We start from the raw sequence: 21,853 nt of genomic DNA, 5'->3' as shown, positions 1-21,853 counted from the left end.
AATGAACTACGTTTTCTGTCTCAGGAGTTCATGTAGGACAGCACTGAATTTGGGGTTGTGTAACTACCTCCCATGTAGCATAATGGCTAAGAGAGCATGTGCTCTGGAGTTAAAACACCTGCTTCCAATGGAGAATGACTGGCAGCATGACCTTGGGAAAATAAGCATATGTCTCTGGATCTCAGCATATCCATCTATAAAATGGGAATAGTACAGCACTTCCTCAGAGAACTGTTGTGAGCATTAAATGAGTTAAGGTGTGTAAAGTGCTTAGAACAATGTCTGGTGCATAGATACTCTTAACTACATGGCTAGCAGTGACCATTACAGAGCCTGGTGCAGGGATCAAAAACCATAATGGTTCTCATCGATCAAGCATCTGTTATTTGACAATCAATGTGCTTCTTGCTTTGCCTTCATTATCTCATTTAATATTTGTAACCACCTTATAGGGTAATCACCCTCTTTTGCACCCAGGCTCGCTTCTTAGGCAGATAGGTGACTTTCTCTCTTCAACTCTGGTTCCTTCATCTACAGCCAAGAACAACAGAACCTCTTTCATAAGGGGTGGTTGAGAGAATTAAAGGAACTTACATTTGAGAGCACTCAGCCCCATGCCTGACATGTAGAAAGTGCTTCATGAGGATTAGTTCATCATCATCATCATCATCATCATCATCATCATCATCATTAAATTTAGTCAATCAAAATAATCAAGTGATATAAATCTATAAGATTTCCACAAAATTAAAATGGCATCATGGTATGTTTAGAGCAGAGCACTAAGCTAAACTCAGCCTTGAGCCTACCAGCTTCTCTTGTGGTCTGTGGCCAGCAGACTCGGATTGGGAGAGCCAGCCTGAGAACTGCATCTAGAAAAGCCGTGGACCTCTTGTGATTCCTTAGAATGTCTTAAGCATACCCTTGAACTTCCCTGAGTCTTTGTTCTGCCAGGGTTGAAGAGGGACCCCTGAATGCACAGAGACCACTGTTACACTACACTTCCCCTTTCAAAGCATCCATCACTTGGTAATTGCTTGGTGAATTAAGCAGCATGAAGGAATGTCTGTCTTATTCACTGTTCTACCCCCATGCTCCCTCCCTAACACACAGTAGGTCCTCAGTAAGTGTTCATTGGTGTCAAGGGTGTGGAAAGAAGTACCTCTGGAATAACATCATCAGTAAGAGATTTCATGTGGGCATGCACGCTCACGTAGGCTCCATTTCTTGGTTCCTATCACACGCCAGCTGGGCCCCTAACACCTCAATTTCTTCTGCTTAGAAAAATGTTCGAAGGCGTTCCCCTTCCTCCCCAGGCTCCCCATTCTGACTTGTGCTGGATAAGCAACTTCAGATTGCTGAACAGCAACACACAACACAGCTGGGTGAAAATTCCTATGTCCTGAAATTCCTGGAAAACTGTGCTGCACAGCAAGCATTCGGAGAACGGACACAGCACCCACCCCCAGCCCTGGAGAGTCAGAGACAGGAGGAAGGCAGCAAGCAGGCAACTAGAAGAGAGCCTCAATTTCCTTAAGAAATGATTTTGCTCCCTTTCCAAATACCCCACCCATGGCAAAGGTAGAAAAACCACAAGTGAATTAATTACCAGCATTTACATCACTGGCTGCTGAGCCAGGGGCTTCCAAAGCCCCCTATGTGGAGGATCTTGCTCTTTTAGTTTACAAGGACCAGAGTTAGAAGATCTCTTGCCTAATCCCAGGGAAAGGTGCATGGCTCTGAACTGAGTGCCAGTGCTGGTATCCTCAAGAGTTCAATGCCCAGCTCCAAGAAAAACATAGACAAGGCATTTCATGTTTAATCACATGGTCTAAAATGCAGAGCACAAATAAGAATGCCAACTGGTTGGTCTTAGGCAAGTCATTTCTTTTTCTTTGGATTTGTTTCTTTCAGCTCTTTGAGTCCTTGATTCCCACAGGATTCTGATATTCTGGGAGCCAGAAATTCCATCATGCAAACATCCAAAACCCTCAGTTTCACCATCTCTATCCAAGACTTCACTTCCTATTTGTAGAAATTTTCTCAAATGAACAGAACACACTAGATTGAAGGTAGAAGAAAGGCCAATGTGAATAGTTTTAAAATTAAACTATGTAATCTTTTGATGCTGTTCTACTATATTCAAATCAGTGTCCCAACTCCAACGAGGTTAGGGAGTACTCTTTCATTTATAGACCAGTGAAGAATTTTAAGGAACTTTCCTTTGTTCCTAGTTTCCTTCTACATCTCTGGCCATCTGCTTTCATCAAGGTCACAGATTCCTTTTTTTCTACTATCTATAAATATTAAGGTTCCCAAAGGTTCTGTACCTTCTTCCCCTCTGAATTATACTCTTTGCCTAGACAACCTCATCCATGTGTAAGCCTTCTTTCACCCCCACAACAACTCTGACATCTATATCCAATCCCACCCTCCCCCCTAGAACAACCATCGCCCCCACCTGCTTCTGCACATCTCCTTGCAAGTATCTTACAGAGTCAAAAGAGAAGGTGGGGTACAGACAGACAAACCAAAATTGATTATCACCCCCCTCTTGTCTTCATGCCAGATCTGTTCCTCCCACTGACTTTCCTGCCCTAGTTATACCTACAACCAGAGCACATCATCAAAGCTCTTCCTTCCCCTTTTGAAGAATAATTGATGCTAATTAGTAATAATGGTTAACATTCACTGAATGCTTACTACGTGCCAAGTGTTGTCCTAAGAATTCTCCATGAGAATTCAGTAAAACCTCATAGAAATCCTAAATGGCGAGCACTATTATTACACCCATTTCACAGATGGTGAAATTAAAACACAGAGAAGTTGTCCTTTATCCAAGTTTGCACAGCTAGTATGTGGCAGAGCCAGGCAGCACAAGTCCAACACCGCTCAAAGTCATTGCCTTTCCAACTATTAAGTTCTTTTTCTTAACATCTCTGCAATTGACCCTTCTTCCATCACTACTCCTTTGGTATAGACTTCTCTCTCAACAAAACCACACAACAGCCTCCACCTAGCCTCTCTGCTTTAAGCCTTCCAATAGCCAGCCAATCCATCATGCAAACTGCCCCTAGGGCCATCTTTCTAAAATTCAAATCTGTTACTACTCAACTGAAAAACTTCCAATAGCCCTCAACTGCAGGAAAAAAATAATGTCCAAAATCCTTACAAAGCATTGAGATCCACCCTGCCTAATGCCTCCTCTCATTCTTTTCCCATTGGCCTCCATCCTTCAATCCAGCCACATTAACTACCGCAAATAACTGGTTCACAGGGCTGCCCTGAAATGTCCTTTCCCCAACAGTCTACCAAATAAAACTTCTAAGTCTGACTGTGAAATATCCTCCCATCCCAAGCAGGGTGGGACACCCCTTTTGGAGCTACTCTATTAACATTCTACCTGGTACTTTAGTGGCTCTACTGCATGCTGTACTTCCTTGCCTGACAGGCTTCCCAACTAGACCACAAGCTCCACATGGGCAGGGACCTCCCTGGTACATAATAGGCACTCCCTCTGTGAATACCTAATCACAGAATATACTTATTCCAGTAAATAGATGGCCTACTCCAAAAAATAGGTGATTATATGTCAAGAACTGCTTTATAAATGCTTGATGATACCTTAAAGACTTTGTTCTCTTCCACAAGCCAAATTTGCCCCTGAAAATGCCATGATTTTATGCTGAAAGAAGCTCTGAGATAGTATTAGGAATTCCAAACAGTGAGGCCCCTGAAGGAGGGAGGTATGACCAGAATATGTTCCCATGGGACCCTCCAAAACCACCTGGCCAGGTCAACAAGACCACCACACACAGGGCTAAAGACAGAGGACAAGAGCCCAACACACGTATCCCTGGTGTCAGCCTCCACCTGAAAACTGCAAGCCCCCAGGGGGAAGGAATTGTAACAGGAGGCCAAGAGTAACTACAATCAACTAAAGAGAGATAAATATAAATTTTGGTATTGATCAGTGGCCTCTAAACCTTTCTGAACAAACTGCCTATTAGAAAAAATAACTTTAATATGCTGTCGCAAGAGATGTTTATCTAGTTATAAATAATTTGTATATAAGTTAACTATACATATCCCCGAAGAATGGTCCTGCATATGCCCCATTTTTAAGGCCAATGATCTAGAGAATAATCTTCTCACCCCCACCCCCTGAAAGGCAGAGGATGAACATGATCAAACATAAGGGTGGGCCTGGAGGCTGAGACCCTCAGAACCATGGCATCCTTAGTGTGAAGGCATGTACACACCAGCACACACTGACAGGTGTCGCCCCAGCACCTGCTGCATTCCCTCCAGAGATGGGGGGAGGCATGGTCCGACAGCTCTCAGCATCAGGGTTCTTTCTCTGTAGCTCTGATCTCTCAACCCTCCCACTCAGTATCTGCTTCCTCTTCTTCGTGGCAGCTCTTCCGATATCCGAGGACAATTATCCCATCCCCAGTGAGCCTCATCTTCTCCAGGGAATCCACACAAGCTAATGGGGACTCTCCATCTCCAGTGACAACCACATGTCTGCCTCAAACAGCCACTGCACAAGCATTTACATGGTCCCAGGCTGGCTGCTGCCTGTAATTGTTACAGGAAACCACTGGTTTGTAAACAAACAAGAAATTCTTTCTAGTCTGTCTTCAACTAGATCAAACCAGGTAGAAAGTGTATGCACTTGACACAGATTCGATGAAAACTGCCCCACAGTAAACATGCCACTCTTTCCATTCAAAGAGAGGAGGCATTTCCAGTGCCTACTGCCCACTGCAGTCCAAGTCATATCTGATACACCACCAGTTAAAGTGTTAAACAGGTATTACTAAACTCACATTCCTGGGAACCTACATCCATCCATCACGTGTGTTAGCACATGAACGCAGACACCGGTGCATGCATACAAAACATGAAAGCGCACATATATACACACAGAATGTGCTTTATTAATGCAATATTTATTGAGCAACTGCTGTCTGTCACACTCCAGTGGTTTAGCACCAAGCCTGTACATGCAGTAATTAACAAAGAGAAACAGCGTTTTCCCTTGGTTTCATGTCTCAGAGTTCTCAAAGAGAGCGCCTCCTTATATACACTCCTGCAACAAGAATCAGGAAACTCAACTGAGTTATTGCAACTTGCATTAAGGACGTGAAAGCCAAAGGGAGCCAAGAGACACATTAAAATGTAGCCACTGGTTATATATTCTACATGGGGGAAAAACAGCCCCAATCTGCATTAACACAAGGCTGAACACTCAACATCAGGAAGAGCGAACAGCAAAGTTTTCTACAGCAACTAAAACCCAACCATCTGCCCACGTGCCAATTCTCACATGATCATGTGATGTGGTCATGCCCACTTCCCAGCACGTATGTGTAGTCCAGAGAACCTGGATGGACAATGAGACCCCGGAGTAGAAGCTGATGACTCTGGATACATTTCAAGCTTAGGGTCAAAATGGCATCTGTGGGCTTTGCTCTTAAAAGTAAACTATTTTAAATCAGAAAATTATGAGATGAGTTCTCCATTCTTTGCTGCAGTGTCAGTAAAATGACGACCAGTGAGGAGGTGGCTGAGCGCCAGGCTAGCCTCGTCCCCTTTAGGTTGCAGGATGGAATTTGCTTGGCAGGTTTACAGTCTATGCCAATGTGAGAGGAACATGTTCTAGCCCTGCCTAATCCCTCTCCCTAAGAGACTTTTGCCCAACAGGGCCAAAAACATGGGAAACCCAGGGCAACCTGGCAGAATAGAAGCATTTTTGGATCGGGCATTTGTTTCCAAGGCCAGTTTCCAGAAGTAGCTACTTGATACTGCTTCGTTTTATGATCCTCTTTTCTAAAAACCATTCTGTTAGGCTTTTTAGCAAAACCTTGATGTCTATTGGGGTGTCTGACCCTGGATGCCAGGATGGGCTTGTTAAGCTAGACCAATCCAATTCCACTTTATGCTACTCCATAGCATTCTAGAACGTCTATCTTATTGCCGAGCCATTAGAGATTTCCAGGGGGCTCCCAGGAAAAGCAGAGATGCTGCAAAGCCAGTGGGGTGTGGAGGAAGATGGGACATCTTAGGGGGGTGAAATGAGGCACAGACAATAGAGCCAGAGATGGGGCCAACCATGAATCTTCCAGAGTGCAAGAGCCCTAGGAACAAAATGACTAGAGCATGAATCACCTGCTTACCTCAGAGTCTGTTCCCACATCAGTCCCTCCCACGTTGTTTAAGATTAATCTCAAGCAGTTAATTCTAAATAACTCTGTGATGTGCGGGCCGCTAGTGCCATATTAGAGAATCCCGTATGAATTTTACTTGACACAAGAGTTAATTCTTGCAGAGCAGCATCCAGAAATGTTATGACCCACCCATCCCCTCACCCACAAGGCCCATTGCAAAGGTCAGACTGCTTTAATCAGAATGGGGACCAGTGAGGATGTGGCTAGAGGCCGACCGCAGCCTGATGTAGGAAGAGCTAGCTCCCTGACCCTCAGGAGTGACCACAGAGAGATACATTAAGCTGCCCTGAAAGGCACTGAGCCCCCATCCACCACTGCATTTGACTAGGGGTATTTTGGAGAGGAGGAAATATGTCCTACACAGTGGAGAAGAGAGTGGAAAATGGGTAGTTAGACCCAAAGATCCTTAAAATCCCCTCCAAAGTTATCATCCCATGATTCTTTACAATGTACCTTGGTTTCCAGTGCGTTACATAGGCAAAGCCAGGACCAGAAGGCAATGTAAATGCCTCACTGTCCTCTAAATGGATCACGGGATCTGTGCTCCATCCCTCGCAGAATATTTCTTCCCCAGCACCAGGGTCCCCCCAAATTTCAGTGTGCCTCCTCAAATCTGAGAAGGGGCTCACAGCACATCTCCTGAGCCTAAACTCCAGCCTTGCCTCTCCTGATCTAGGTGGAGCAAGTATTCTAGGGGAAGATTAGTCTTTTAGGAATCCCACAGGTGAGAGGCTTACCATCTTTAAGCTCACCCTTCCCGCTTCCTTTAGCAGTCCAAGCTAGCCATGCAAGAGACAGGACCCCTTCCGGAAAGGAAAGAAGCCTGAGAGAATGAGGAGGAAGGAAGAAATCATGAGAATGTGGCAAGTTCCCAGCCTTGCCAGCCCTGTTCCCACTGTTTGGATCGCACACGTGTGATTTCAGCCTGGCTGGTCCCTCCTCACAAGAGGGGTATTGTTTTTATTTTAAAGCAACTTATTAACTAAAAAGCTCAACACTCTCTTGCTGCACTTTGTCTATTCTCCTGGGGCTGCAGGTAACACGTTCCCAATAATACCTGGAGGAGAGGGTATGGGATTGCCTGGAACACTCTGCCTGAGACAGCAAAGACACCAACCCAAGTGTTGCCAATAACCACGGGACTATTGAGATTCTGTCTTCTAAGAACTTTGCACCTGCAAATAGAACCACTTCAGGAGAACTAAACCAGCAGTCAAGAGGCAAAAATATCAGAAGATCAGACGTAGAGAGTTTCGTGGAGAAACTTGACAGAAAAGCTCCTCAGAGTCATCTTAGGTGCAAAGATACTTAAATAAGAGCCTCAGTTAAACCCAAAGGATCCTACGTGCATGTCACAGCTTAAACCAAGAGCCTCATGTTGCCTCCAGCTCATGTCCTCATCTCCATCCTCTTCAGGCCCTTGTGTACCCTCACAGAGTACAGTGTTTTTCCCCCCAAAGAGCTGAAACATTAGCCGTTTGTAGGACCACGTGTGAAGTAAGTTTTAACACAGAGCAGAGCTGGGCAGTTTGGCCAGATGACTGTGAGATCAATTTGTTTTTAAAAGCTTGCTAGTATTGGTTCCTGAATTAAAAAAAATTTTTTTTAATTGGAAAATGCATTATTTAGGAACATTGTGGACAGCAGTGGAGGTCTGAGAGCAGATATAGATGATGACACATTTAAAGAGGGCCCCGTATTGCTTTCAAATAGGTTACCCAAAGACATCAATTTCTGGAGAACAACGGCAGTAATGACAACCCACTGGCACTGTCAGTTCCCAAATAGATCACGGAGACAGGCCTGCCGAGCCACGCTTTGTCCCTCTCCTCTGTCAGCCACAGCCTGTCACCTGTAACACAGCCCCCCAGTGAGCCGCAGCGAACCAAACATCCCAACTATAGCTGGGAAAACCTCAGGAGGAGAATGCGGGTGCCCCCTCTTTTTAAAACACCAGCACTTTCCTCTGCATCAACAATAAACATTTCTAGATATGGCCTCTCTCTGCCCACTGGATATCCTAGATGCCTCCCCATATAACATTCCTAGATGCCCCTCATCCTCCACACTCCCCCTCCAAGGCTCTTTCTGCCCTGCCGGTTATGAAGTGAAGGAAAGTGTGTCTGTGATGAAGGGTCATAGGCCACTGGGGAATCACATGTACACCCAGAGCAACATTGCTGCCACTGGGCAGCAACAAGTCTTAACAGAGGCGGATCCACAGAGGTGGAGCTGGAAGCTGATGATACCAGGGATTCCTTAAGAAAAAAAAAAATCACAAATACAGCATTAAGTATGGCACCTTGAAAGGGACCATGCAAGTGAGGATATATGAAAGGTTTTGTTTCCTGGTTAAATCCGCCTCTGTATTGATTCCCCTCCCCCACACACAAAGGGAAAGAGAAGCACAAACACAGAGAAAGAGAGTTTGGTTTTGTTAGCTGTGAAGACAGTCAGAAGGCAGCAGGAAAGCAAGAAGGAGTCTGACAGAATAATCCAGGAGCTCCATCTTTTACCGCCAACCCTGGGTGTGGTGCTGGGCAATTCCTGGTACTTGGGAAACCAAAGGTTAAGTCTGAAGAGGTCATGCTGTCCAGCGATGCTCCAGCGTGGTGTAGTTGTGCTCCAAATGCCTCATGACCCATGGGTCCAATCCCCAGTCACTTCACTTCAAACCAGGGTCTTGAGGGTGGGAATTGAATACTCAGACACATTCATTTCATCCTCTCTCATTCTCTCATATTCTCGCTTTCTGTCTGTCTGGGAGGAGTAAGGCTCCTTGGGACTGGCCGAGCTGATAACCTCCTACACCAGGAGTTTGACATTTTGCTTATCACCAGCATCCAGGGAGGCAACGCTCCATTTCACAATGGAGACACAGGCCATTTGTGTTAATGAAGGGAGCCTAGGAGCAGAAATAAAATGCCACGTTGGGAATCTGGGTTTTTAGGTCCCAGAGACACCCGCCAAACAGGCAGCATCCAAACTTGCCCTCATACCCACAAGTTCACTGGAGCCTCATGTCTGGGTCTCCTCACTTTTCAGTGGGATGGTAAAGCCTGTGCTACCTGCCTCATTGTGTTGCTATGGGGGCCGGAACACCACAGGCTTGCAAAGAGTTCCAAATATGGTCCAACAGGCACAACCATTATCATTGGCTCTCAGGCAGGGGCAAAATGGCAATGAAACTGAATTCCCCTCCTTGTTTCTACCATTTCTCAAACTGGGATGCAGGAAAATGGCAGAGGTGGGGGTACTCAAAGGGGAGCATCAAACCTTCTACAAGACCAAATTGACACACAGTTCATTCTTACAAGCACCAGGAAGACCAACAGCCCAGAGTCAGGACTTGTTCTTTCCCAGAGACTATGTAGATAACTCCGTACATTTCATCTGCTTTCATGCTCTCAACAACTCCACGACGTACAATTTCTTATCCTGATTCACTGCAAGGCAGGATGGTACAGTGGTTAAGTGTGGTCTGTGAAGCCAGTCTGCCTAGATACAAACCTCAGCTTTGCCTCTTATTAGCTGTGTGACCTTGGACAGATTATTGAACCTCTCGTCCCTTAACTTCCTTGTCTACAAAATGAGAACAATAGTGTGTTGAGTGGCTGTGAGGGTTATAAAAGTTAACTCATGCACAGCAGTCAATATTGTGTAGACACTCCTTGAATGTTAGCTGCTATTAATTATTACGATTATAGATGAGCATACTGAATCTTCTAAAACTTTCTCCAAAGACACACAACTTATAACTGGACAAGCCCAGATTTAAGTCCAATCTTTTTCATTCCAGAAGCCATGCTCTTAAGACTACACTAAACCTTCTTCAAGTTCCAAATTTCTCTGCTCCTCACTTTCCTCATCTGTAAAGTGGGGCTAGTTAATGATATCAACCACATAGGAGTGCCATGAGGATTAGATGAGACAATGCGCATAAAGCACCTAGGCTGTCAGGCACATGATGGCATTCGATAACAGTAATACTGACATCATTATTATTTTTATCCAAGGAAGGGTTCCTGACCCTCACAGCCCTGCCCTGAAGCCTCTCGCTCAAGTTCCACCTCTGGGCCTTGTTGCACAGGACACCCACTGCAGGGAGAGTATGTTGGCCCCATCCCCCAAGCATACACCCTATCTCTTCTGTCCCGCAAAGAGGGCAGAGGACCCAGCTGATGGGCAGCTGCCCTAGGAACTGGAAACCATCTTTCCCTGACAGCCTGCAAAGGAAGATAGGGGCTACGAAGATAATTAGCCCCTGGTGCTGGGCCTGTGGTGTCTCATTACCAAATGCAAATGCAAGCTCACGTGCCACTCCAAGGCTCTTGGCAAAATGCCTGGGTAACCCTCAACCCCACTGAATTCGGACGAAGCATTTACCCCATGTCCACCCCCTTTGTAGCCTGCAGCTGGTGTATGGATTCTGCGAAGGGAGAAAGAAGACTGTTCTCACCCCCCTGAAGGGGGAACAAGGAAAAACAGTCTTATTTCTTTAAAGGAGGCAGAGATGCTACTGTGGGGTAGGGGTGGGGGGGGTGGTATAAAAAAATTGCTCTTCCCTCGGCAGTTAAAAGAGGGATAATTGGTGCAAGTGGCAGGCGGCTGTTCTGCCATTTAGCATACAGCATACCCAGGAAATCTCACTTGGTAATCAGAAGGAGAGGAGGAAAAAGGAGCAATCAGACCCCTATTCAGGCTCCGTTTAGCGACAGCCCCTGCTGGCTGGCTGGGCTGGTCCCACCTAACGCCTGAATGCTGGGTGGGAATCAAGTCTCAGAAGCCGCAGTTCTCCTTTGTGCATGTTGTAAGCCCTTGCTTCTGTGCCACAGTCTCCATACTGGGGAGAAGGATTCTGAAGAGATAGTCTTTACTGATTGCTCACCACTCCCCTGCAGCTCCCACCCCCACCCCTATCCCCAAGCCATGCAGGGTTGACATGGTTTAGGAACAACACTGCCATGTTACAATTCCAGCAGGATGTGCACTGGGGATGGGGAGGGAGATGTTTGTGTTTTTACACAAATGCCCAGAAATGGAGGATCAGCTGGGGCAATCACTAGAACCTTAACTTCAGCATTGGAAGCCTTTGGCCCTTGGTAAACGCTCAGGGGAAAACAGTCTCTTGGTACATCATTCCATCCCAGTTCTGGCTTGGATAAATGGGGGAAGAGTCACAAAATCCTCAGTAAAAAGAAAAGTAATTAAAATTCACTTTCAGGAAGGCATACCAAGGCCACACAGTGGTGTTGAGCCATCAATCCAACCAACCTGCAGCTGCAGACAGCTGGAGGGATGGGAAAGGGAGGCCAGTAGGTACCACTCAACAGTGTGCTTGTAATAAGGCTCGGGCCCCTTCCACCAACACCCACCGCTGTACCTCACTGTCGGATCACACCACCTGAGAAGTTAAGAGCTAAGACTCAAGACTGCAGCTTCTGGTTTGGGCACCTGCCCAAGTCAGCAGGAAGAGATAGACAATGAACATTTTTTCCCCCAACTGAATAGGACCTCATGACTCTTCACTGAATTAACCTAAAAGTGGGGACACACAAGTGGTATGTGATATAGGTAGGCCCATTTAATGAGACTTGGGAGGATAAATCAACATGTGATGCCTTCTCCATCTTTCCCTGGCCCTACCCCACCTGTAACAGGCTGACTTCATACTCAAGGAGCTCCTCAGTAAGACTATTACTGAAATGTACACACCTTGGGAGCAAATCAATTCTTCATGACCATAAGGTTGTTAAGAAATTCAATACATGCATATTCATAACTAAGAATGGTTTAAAAATAAAGTATCAATTTCAACTCATTTCAAGGTAATAATAAACTCTCGATGACCCATGAGGGGACAGCTCTTTTGGGGGAGCTCAGGATACCTTTTCATTGCCCAGTGAGCTCCAGGATACTGGTAACAGGAGACTGGGCTAGATCAAAACCAGTGAATATGCTGTGCCATAGCTCGACTATATTCCAAAAGAGATATGTTTAATTTTAAAATCATTTTGAACTACCTGAACTTCTTCTGTCCTCTAAGACCCTTACTAAAAAGGCAAGATTACACAAACAAGTCCAAAGTTGAGCACCGGAACATTTTGTTTACAAACATAACACCTGGAAGTAAAAATCTGGGACCTTTTCTCCACCATGTGCCAGAATGTTCAATGTGACCATTAATTAAGTTAGGAGCCTAGGAATGAAGTTTTTCTCAAGTAGGATGTGTGGAGTTCAGTCTGCAGCCAGAGAAAATAACATTTTACCACATGACAGAAGATAGTGAGTCCAGGACCTCCAACCCCTAGGCCCAACTTTTCCACAGCAACCATCTCCAGTATCTTCTAGGTTCTTCCTAGAGAAGACACCCAATGGGGGATCAGAAGAGCCCAAAGCACATAGGGGAGATAGGCCCATCTGTGCATTCTTCCCAGGGTGCAGCACAGAGATATTCTGGAGCCATCAAGGCATGGAAAGCCAGACAGGCCAAGCAAACATCAATGCCGCCAGCATGCTAGAAGCTAATGGACCACAGAGAGCGCCTCTGATAGGCCCCGACCACATCCATCTGAAGCTGCAGGAGACCTCCCAGCTCTTCCTGTTCTTGAACTGCTAAAGCATGAAGTAAAAAATGGATCTTCCAAACTGGGTGCAAGCCCTCACACAATCAAATGTCAAGGCCTATCCTACAAATCGGGACAATCAGATAGATGCCTGGCACACAGGACCAACAGCTGGGAATAAGTATGCTGGTTTCCGGTCTATGACATGTACAACTGAAAGGAGGCAGAGTAGAGAGTGGATGCATCCTCACAGCCAACCTCACCACATCATCTTTAGACAAATGGGTAGGCATTTGTTTAGAGTATTCATCTTGTTTTAGGTACGTCTGCTTAAATTTGTCCCCCTTAATATTTTACAGGTGAGCTTTTCCTGCTTACTAGCTAAAAATTAACTATGTGTACAGAGAACGGGTATTTTCTAAAAGCCTGTAATGTATTTTTTGTGACTGATTAGACATGATGACAATTACCAGGATCAACAGACTCCAAGTTATCAACAGTCAATTCTGATACCTCTCCCAACACCCACCCTCACCTCAACCTTTGCACTGCTCTGTTCCAAGCCAGCCAACTGTTACTGTTACGACAGAGTTCATTTACTCTATTTATGTATCAGGAGAATAAATGAGCTGTGCTCTGTGTTTGCCTTCTTCAGATAGAGGTATCAATCCACAGCCACTAGACGATCTGAACCCTGCAGAAAGAACTATTATTAAAATATCCATGTTGTATTTAGCTATTAAAAAATTGCCTACAATCTGCTCTAAAGAAATGCTACTGGAGACCTGAAACAGACACACACACACACACACACACACACACACACACACACACACACACACAAACACACACACCCCAAAAGAGAGAGAAAAGACAAATCATATACATATACAGTATGGAAATTCTTCCTGCAGAAAAGTGCTGATCCAGACCTGCCCAGAGGAAATGAGTTCTTTTTAAACACAAAGAATGCAATCAGGGATAATCAGCAAGTTAACAACACACTTGCAAACACCCTAGTCCCTAGAAAGGAAGAATGCCAGCTTTCAATGCAAGTTCTGAGAACAGAGCAGACCCTTTGGGTGAACAAGACGTCAGCGTCTTCAGGCAGAACTTTCTCCAAAGCGAAGAAGCTTTGGAACGGAGTCAGCTCCAGAAGGCACCTGCTTATAAGAAGTGCTTCAATAACCACATTCCCAAAGTGGCTTTGTGGGCTGGGGTGGCCTCGGGTCCTCTTCCCCATCCACTTTTCCAATGGGCTCCGTGGGGAAAAAAAGAAGCCAATAAAAAGTGGCACACATGTCTTGAATTTCCCTCTCCCGCAGCCCAGCCACAGGAGGGAAGATGTGATGCCCAGCCCAGCAGAGGAAAGAAGCAGCAGAGACCTGGGAAGGGCTCCCACAATAGCCCCTACATGACCTACAAAGGGTTCTCCAACAAGATCCTCGAAGTGTCCTACTCTCCAGCATCCACCACCTACGAAATAAACTTTGCTTTGATTTAAAAAAAAACATTTTTAATAGGAGTGGTTAAAATTCATATGAATTACAACCTGCTTTAGGGGTTGGGCTATTATGGGATGGCTTGAAGAACACCTACAGACACTATTTTTAATTACAAATCCCAAGGCAGGGGCCTCACCAAAATGAAAAAATCCTGGAAGTCAGTACTGGGACACTCACCTAGCCCCACCTACCTGACCTCCCTTGACCTGTTGGTTCTCAATCTTGGCTGCACAATAGAATCATCTGGGGAGTTTTAAAAATACACACTGGATCCCACCCCCTACAAAATTCTGATTGAATTAGCCCATAGGGTGGCCTGAGAGTTTTTAAACCACCCTGCAAGTGATCCTAATACGCGAAGCCAAGGTTGAGAACCACTGTTCAGCCCTATACCATCCCACCACCTTCCTGGAGAGACCAGAATGGGATGGCAAAACATTTCTAGAAGAATCCAGGGCTTCATTCAAAAAGGAGAAAATCAAACTTCTTTGCCTCCTCCTCATTCCAGCCTCTCAACATGCATACCCCTGTGGTCAGTTCTCACATTCTTTGTCACTTCAGTGCTTCCTCCTGCTCAAAGCCAGGCCTTCAATGAGTCCTGGAGTCCATGAATCTGGATTTTAGGTACTTGTCAAAGTAGAGTCTGGGCCACTTCTCTCGGATCTAATCCCATACAGTCAGAATTTGGTGAATAAGGTGAGGGCAATCTAAGTCCTCAGGCATGAGCCTCACCTTCCCTCTCCCTGGGAAGCTGTGGTTGAACTTGAGAGGCTCGTCAAGGCTATACTGAGTACTGCCAGCCCCCTTGGGGGTTTGGCTAGACAAGGCTCCTGTCAGTCTCTGTGCCTTCCTAACCATTCTCAGTACATGGAGAGGAGGAGGAGGACAGGAAAGAAGAACCTCATATGAAAAATCCTGCTGCTAGAATGAGGAGGTGAGTAGTCCCATCCCCAGCTGCCTCCTCTACCCTCCAGGAACCTCCCCAAAGACTGTGGGATGAGAAGCAAATGGAAGGGCTGGGATGATAGCGGGTCAAGAATGGACCTGCAATCCATCCACCCTCATTCTCCTTGGCATGGGCACTCTTTTTCCTGGGGACTAAGGAGGAAGTGATGAGGAGTGTCCCACCCATCCCAAGGGCCCAACTCTCAAGGGATCAGGAGGGACAGAGATAGCCACATTGCCCATTTCTATCAGATTCTTGCTCTGTGCTAACCCTGCTGTCTGCAGTGGAAGCAGCTGATCTGGGGCACACATCCTTCAGCCTGCTCCATCTAGCCCTTTGAGTACAGCCAAACATCTGAGTAAGAAGCCCATGGTTGAGTAGCCAGGATTCTCTCCTTGCCAAGATCTGATGGGTTTTCCATTGAGAGCAATCGAAGGATTTCCAAAGGGACCCAATTATCCAACATGTAGCTAAAGATGCCCTTCAACGATAGTGGTGGTTTCTATCCATGGTCTTGGCCTCACCCAATGCAGTGGGTGGGTCTCTAGTAAGAGAGGACTAGGGAAGAAGGTCTTACCTTCTGAGCAGAGCTTGCCACCATAGCCAGTGGTGGAACAGTCACAGGTGGGGTGGCCATCCAGGAGAAAGCAGATCCCACCATTTTCACAGGGACGCTCACCACAGGGTCCCTCAGCATCCAACTGGACACCTTGGCTCCCCAGAAGCCGAGGTTCTGAGTTGCCATATTTGAGATCCAGGATTAATCCTCTGAAGCCGGGCATGGCCTGTACTCCATCAAGGGTCAGGGCAGAAGGTCGTATGTCCGCAGGGACTCCGCCAAGGAACAAGTCACTGACCACATCCATGTAGGGCCGCTGGGGCTGCAGCTCGCCCGCCTGGCCCTCACCGTCAAGCACCAGCACCGTGCGCAGGCGGTCCCGGCTCACCATGAGGAAGTGCCAGCTGCTGTCATTCACCTGCTTGTTGGACAGCACAGCGGTCTCCGCACAGTCCATGCTGAAGCGGAGCTGCACGCGGCCATCTGCCAGGGAAAGGCAGAGGAAGTCACAGACGCCGCCATCGTCCAGGTAAAGGAGCAGCCCCGTGGAGACATTGGTCTTGAACTGGAAGCTCAGGTCACTGCGCGTGCTGGCATCCCAGCGGAGGTAACGGGCCCACTGGTTGGGGAGGCCCATGAACTCGAGGCCCAGGCAGAGCCCCAGCAGTGACCCCAGCAGGACACTCACCTTCAGGGTGAAGAAAACCGAGTGCGCAGTGAAGCTCATTGTGGCTGCCAGGACTGAGGCCAGAGGAGCAGACTGGCAAGGAACAGCCCTGAGGGGAACAATCCCCCTTGGCAGCGGGAAGGGAGAGAGGAAGAGGAGATGGGGGGGGGGGGGTACAGAGAGCACACAAAAGGAAGGAGGCACACGCACAAATATCCAGAGGGTGAGGAAGAAGGAAAGTGAACAAGACGGCCCCAGATGGGTGCACGAGCAAGAAATCCAATAAAGAAGCAGGGGGGGAAAGACTGGGCAGCAGAAGAGGAGGAAAGTCAAGTGGGAAAATGTGGGATTAGAGTGAGGAGCAAAGTGTCTTTCTCCAAGAAAAGATCTCAGCTATCCATGTGGATCCGGAGGCCTTGATTCAAGGAGAAGAAGGTCCACGGCAGGAGGAAGCCTTCAGCACTGCACTCCTCCCAAAGGACCCCCAAACGCCCCAGCCGGGGAGGCCGGGGAGAGGGCTGGGCTGGGGGTGCCGTGATGGAGGAGGCGTGAGCAGTGAGGTGAGCCAGGTGAAAGGCAAAAACAGGCCAAGGACCAGTCCTGAAGTTTTACCTCCTAGCAGCGGGGGGCTGCAGGGAGCAGGGCAGCCCAAAGCTGAGTGCTCAGGCAGAGCAGGGCCCAGGGCAGAGCGGGAGCAGGTTCAGACTTCATGGTGCGGACCAGAGGCAGTCCTGCCCATAACCTGCCTCTCAGGACTCCAGAAAAAGATCTGCAGGGAGAAGGGGTGCGGGCAGAAAAGAAAGAAAGATTAGGGCGGTGTCAGGAAAATACTGCATCTCATTCACAAATATTGATGGAGCGCTGACTATGAGTCTGGCTATTCTAAGGATTCCCCCAGTGCCTGGTGCTTCAAACAGGAGAGATGGCCCAGGTTCCTCCAGAGCCGTTGCAGGACCCTGAGCTCAGTGCCTAATGATGCACGCAGTTTTTCCATATGCAAAAATAGTACAAAACTCCCAAAGCCGTATCAGCACATTTTTACAATATTCATATCACGGGGTCACATAGCTAAAATTTATTTTTAAGTTAAGTACTAACATTTTATACACTTGAATACACACACATAATTTTAACTTATTTACCTATTAAGAGGCATGAAATGACATTGATTTCTTTTTAGATTTTTCTTTTTCAACTTGACAATCCAATGCTTGGGTGTAGGCGGCCTAAGACAGATTCCCACTTTTAAGTTTGTGAAAGAAATATTTATAAAAATCAGCAAAAATAAATTAGAAAGTGAGTAACGAACAAAACAACTCTCATCTCTTAATAAATGTTGGTGAAAAGTTCTTATAGGAAAAAATGTGTTTTGAGACTTAAAAAAGAAAGGCTGTGTCTGAAACCTGGTTCTTTTATGTTGAGCTTTGAGCAAATTTCTTAACCTATCTGAGCTTCTATTCCCTCACTAATAAAGCAGAGGAAAATAACTTCTAAGTTTGGAGAGAGGACACCATGAGATCATGTATGGAAGATCTTGGCATGATAGCAGGTTATCAATAAACACTAGGTTCTTTACTTTCTTATTTTGTATACAAAGGGATAGGAAGAACTGTTGTTGATGTGAGTGTATGTACGTCTGTGGAGTAGGGGCAGTATATAAAACCACAAGTACTTTTTAAAAAAAACTACAAAAACTTCAGAATGAACAACAAATGAGGAATACAACAGACCTAGAACACATTCCATATGTTTTATACTGATTGGAAGTGCACAAAAACCCAGTCAAGTGGGTGATCTAGATGTTGAAGGCAGACTCTGGCCCACCTAGCCAAGTGGAGACTTCTTTGTTCACATAAGAGCAATGAGTATAATTTCCAAGAGCTGTTCAAATTGCTGCTTATTAACTGGCACATTCGGTAATTCACCACAGTCTCTATCAGACCATTACTGTCCACGATTTTTATGATGATGCCATTAGCAAAGCTGGTTATTACCCCTGCTTTGAAGAGGAAAATGTTCCTTAACCAGGAACAAACATCTATGCCCACTGAACAAACAGATCAAACCAACAAGAGGTTGACTGAAGCCAACATAAGGAAAGCCTTTATTCTATACATGATTTTGTCCAAGCAGTGCTTCCCGAAGTGTGGCATGTACTACCTCCGGAAGTACAAAAGATGCTTAACTAGAATACAGACACAGCAGCATGGAAGTGTAAATCATGTGGGCTTGTCAGAGCCAACCGTTAAAACTTCAGAAATTTTTGAACTGGTTAAGGTCACTTTAGTAGCATGGAACCAACTATGCTAGGCGTATTTACACCGTGGAAATAGTCAAAGACCACAAATCCGAGTCTTTGAGAAAGTGAGATTTAAAGAACGCCCTGAAAGAGAGTGAGGGAATTAGCCATGGGAAGAACGTCCCTGAAGTAATAGTAACAAAGGCCTTGCGACTAGAGCAAACTGGTATGTGTGAAGAACAACGAGTAGGCCGATGCTTTTAGGGTGGAGTGAATAGAAGACATGAAGCCAGAGGTGGATTATCAGGAGGCTAGGTGATGAGACATGACCCACTCTCGATGAATGTGACCATTGTGTGAGGTGAAGTATGCCAACCAAGGCAAAAGGCAACATCCCAGGGAGAGAGGAAACCCTGGTTCTGAAAAGAGGACTCCTTCTGGTTTCAACAACTGCCACGTTCACATATTTCCTTAAATCAACTTGTTGAAAGGGGCCCCTTTCAGGAAATGTGCTCAGAAGACAGCTGCTCCTCTGTCCCCTCCCCATATCATGCATTTGATTTAGGTTAGTGGGAGGGGCCAGAAAAGGGGGAGCAAGGCAGGTGTGAGCAGAAAGAATAAGCCTCTTACGGGAGGTATTCCAATCCTGGAATTATTGATGAGCCAAGAATATAAAAATCATGTGGCCATAAAGGAGCTCAGTGTGTGTAAGCCCGAGAGGCTTGGGAAAATTTTCTCAGTGACACCACCCTGGTTGCTTCACCTCCTGGGGAGGTGGGGGAACTTCCCTCTCCTCTCCCTGTCCTGCCAGTTCAAACCAAGGAGTACACTGGCTGACAGGGAAGGCCTAGGCTCAGATGGCCAAAGCCAATGCAGGACCTGTGGGAGGAAAGGACATGTTGAAGGAGGTCTCAGTGTTATGGATGAGCAAGAACATGGGAAACCCTTGAAATAGACAGTCCCAGAAACTTCCACACTGATCTATACTATCTATTAAGTCACCTCTGAACCTCTGTAAGTCACATATTTGTCTGTATAAATTAAATGACTTGCTCAATTCAATCTGTTTATTGAGCTCTGATTCATTCCAGACACTGCTCTATCAAAGCAGAATAAAAAAAAAACATTCTTGTTCTTAAAGCAATCAAAACCTAGAGGGTTCAAGTGTGCTTCAGAGATACAAAGCACAGCAACAAAGAGCTCAGGTTCTGAAAACTTGATGGAGAACTCCCTGTGGACAGGGTCTGCTTCACCATGCTGCCTGCCACAGGGCCTTGGCATGGAGCAGGAGTTCAAGAAACATATGTAGAGAGAATGGAAAGTAAAAACAGAAGCTGAAGCGCATCCCTATGCATCATCTGACTTCTATTCTATGCAGTGGCCTCCATACTACCTCACTTTACACAGTGACAGCAGTCCTGACCTCCCACACTTCTCTGGATGCCAACCTCAGATGATCCCAAAAGGCAAAGTAGCATATGCCTAGTTATCTGAAGAAACCCATGAATTAAGAACTAAGCATTCCAGAACACTCCCCTATAAGGAAGATCAAGGGAATTTTCCCAGCCTGCTTTGGGGTGGCAACTCCATCCGGCCTGTTGAGTCTTTTGCGTCAGATTCATAGTCTTTCCCTCCAGCCCAGACCAGCATTGGAGATACCCATGTTCCCCTCCCTGCATCAAAGGGGATCAAAAGGCTATCTGAAGAAAACCAAGTTTTCTCTCCCACAGGTGCCAGGAAGAATCTGATTTCAGGACTGGTAACATCAGAATTGGGTTCATCTAGACTTGACACCCTATAATCTGCCCACATTCTCTCCTAAAGACTTTCCATTGCTTTCTTGGATTGTGGACATTCCCATGGCCTCTGGGAAATTGCCAATATGGCCAAAAGCTAAAGATGACCTTACATTAAGTAGCACAGGCCTCAAGCCAGTTGCCCCAGGTGTTTATTTTTCAGCCTTCTCTAGCCTTCTAGCAGGGATACACAAGGCTCAAGAAGTGGGAAAATGGGAGCAGAGAGCCCTCTCCACCCAGTCAGCCTACTTCCACTCTCTCTTGAGCCATAGGATGGCCCAGGCAGCTGTCGGTACAAGTGCTTTGCCCTAGAGCCTGAGAGGGTCTGGGCTGGCATAGAAGCACAAACGCTTTTCTGTTATGTGGGAATCTAGCAGGAGAGGGAAAGTGAGTGACATTATCTAATTGCCAGCTAATTTACATAATTATCAAATGGCACACTTTTTACGTGGGGTTAACATCTTTGCAAATGTCTCACAATCCAACTGCTTGGGTTGGGGGAGGGGTGTGGCTCTCACAACTGCCACTTGTGGGCTATTTGCATGAGGCCTGGCTTGGAAGAGCTGGCTGCCATTTGCCCTTCCACCCCTTCCCTCCATTTCCTCCACTTCTTGAGACAGACGCAGGAGAAAATGGGGCCTGTGTCTAGAGCCAGGATGGGTATGTGAAGGCATGATGGTGACTGTCCTCGTGCCCAGCCCTTGCTGGCACGCCACAGTCCTCAGACTTGCTTGCCATATTTCCACTAGAAATGCTCATTGATTTCCCTCTTATTCCCTTCACCAGAACCAGAAAATCCATACAATAGCTCTCTGTTGGTTTTACTCACCCCACTTTCACCACATCCCCACTCCACTCTGAAGCTAAGATGACTTTCACTACCAATCTCAGTCCTGGTCATTCAGGTGTGGTTTATCTCAATCCCAGATCCTAATTAGAACATTCCAATCTCGTGCCACAGCCATTAGTTTAGGGACCAACTTGTTGACCAAATAGAGTCAAATCAGAGTTAACCCTGGGCCCTTTTCTGGAATTATTGACAGAAAGGTCCTCTCTTCTCACCATGCTGTCAAACTGTTAGAATGAAGCCCAGAGTTGATGATAGATACCAAGATGATCTTGTCTAAGTATAAAGACAACAGGGGAAAAAACAGAGCCAAGAGGTGGCTAAAGACAGATTTCTAGTGAGGTTTTAGCACCTAGATGCAGACAGGCCTGAAGCCGAGTGTCCAATAGATCCTGGGACTTCCACTGTATGAACCACAACTTTTTTTTTCATTTAAGCAAGTTTTAATTAGGCTACTAGACCTCCAAAAACACTGTAATTGACACATTGACAGAA

At 46.2% G+C, this 21,853-nt stretch overlaps 1 protein-coding gene across 36 annotated transcripts in view; it reads right to left on the bottom strand.

The window, feature by feature from the left end:
* Positions 1-21,853, bottom strand: part of NRXN3 (neurexin 3) — a 1,571,803-nt gene that overhangs the window by 1,488,085 nt on the left and 61,865 nt on the right. For all 36 annotated transcript variants that reach the window (XR_006705193.1, XR_006705194.1, XR_006705195.1 and 33 more), the window contains exon 2: positions 15,828-17,245. Coding sequence is in view for 33 of the 36 variants with exons in the window: in XM_045451709.1 (XP_045307665.1) it covers positions 15,828-16,536 (709 nt within the window). In the remaining 3 variants the exon portion in view is untranslated. The remainder of the gene's footprint in view (positions 1-15,827; positions 17,246-21,853) is intronic.

The sequence above is a fragment of the Leopardus geoffroyi genome, chromosome B3 (assembly GCF_018350155.1).
Source record: "Leopardus geoffroyi isolate Oge1 chromosome B3, O.geoffroyi_Oge1_pat1.0, whole genome shotgun sequence".
NCBI classification, from domain to species: Eukaryota; Metazoa; Chordata; class Mammalia; order Carnivora; family Felidae; genus Leopardus; species Leopardus geoffroyi.
The sequence above is the reverse complement of the archived record's forward strand: the minus strand, read 5'-3'. Positions and strand labels throughout refer to the sequence as shown.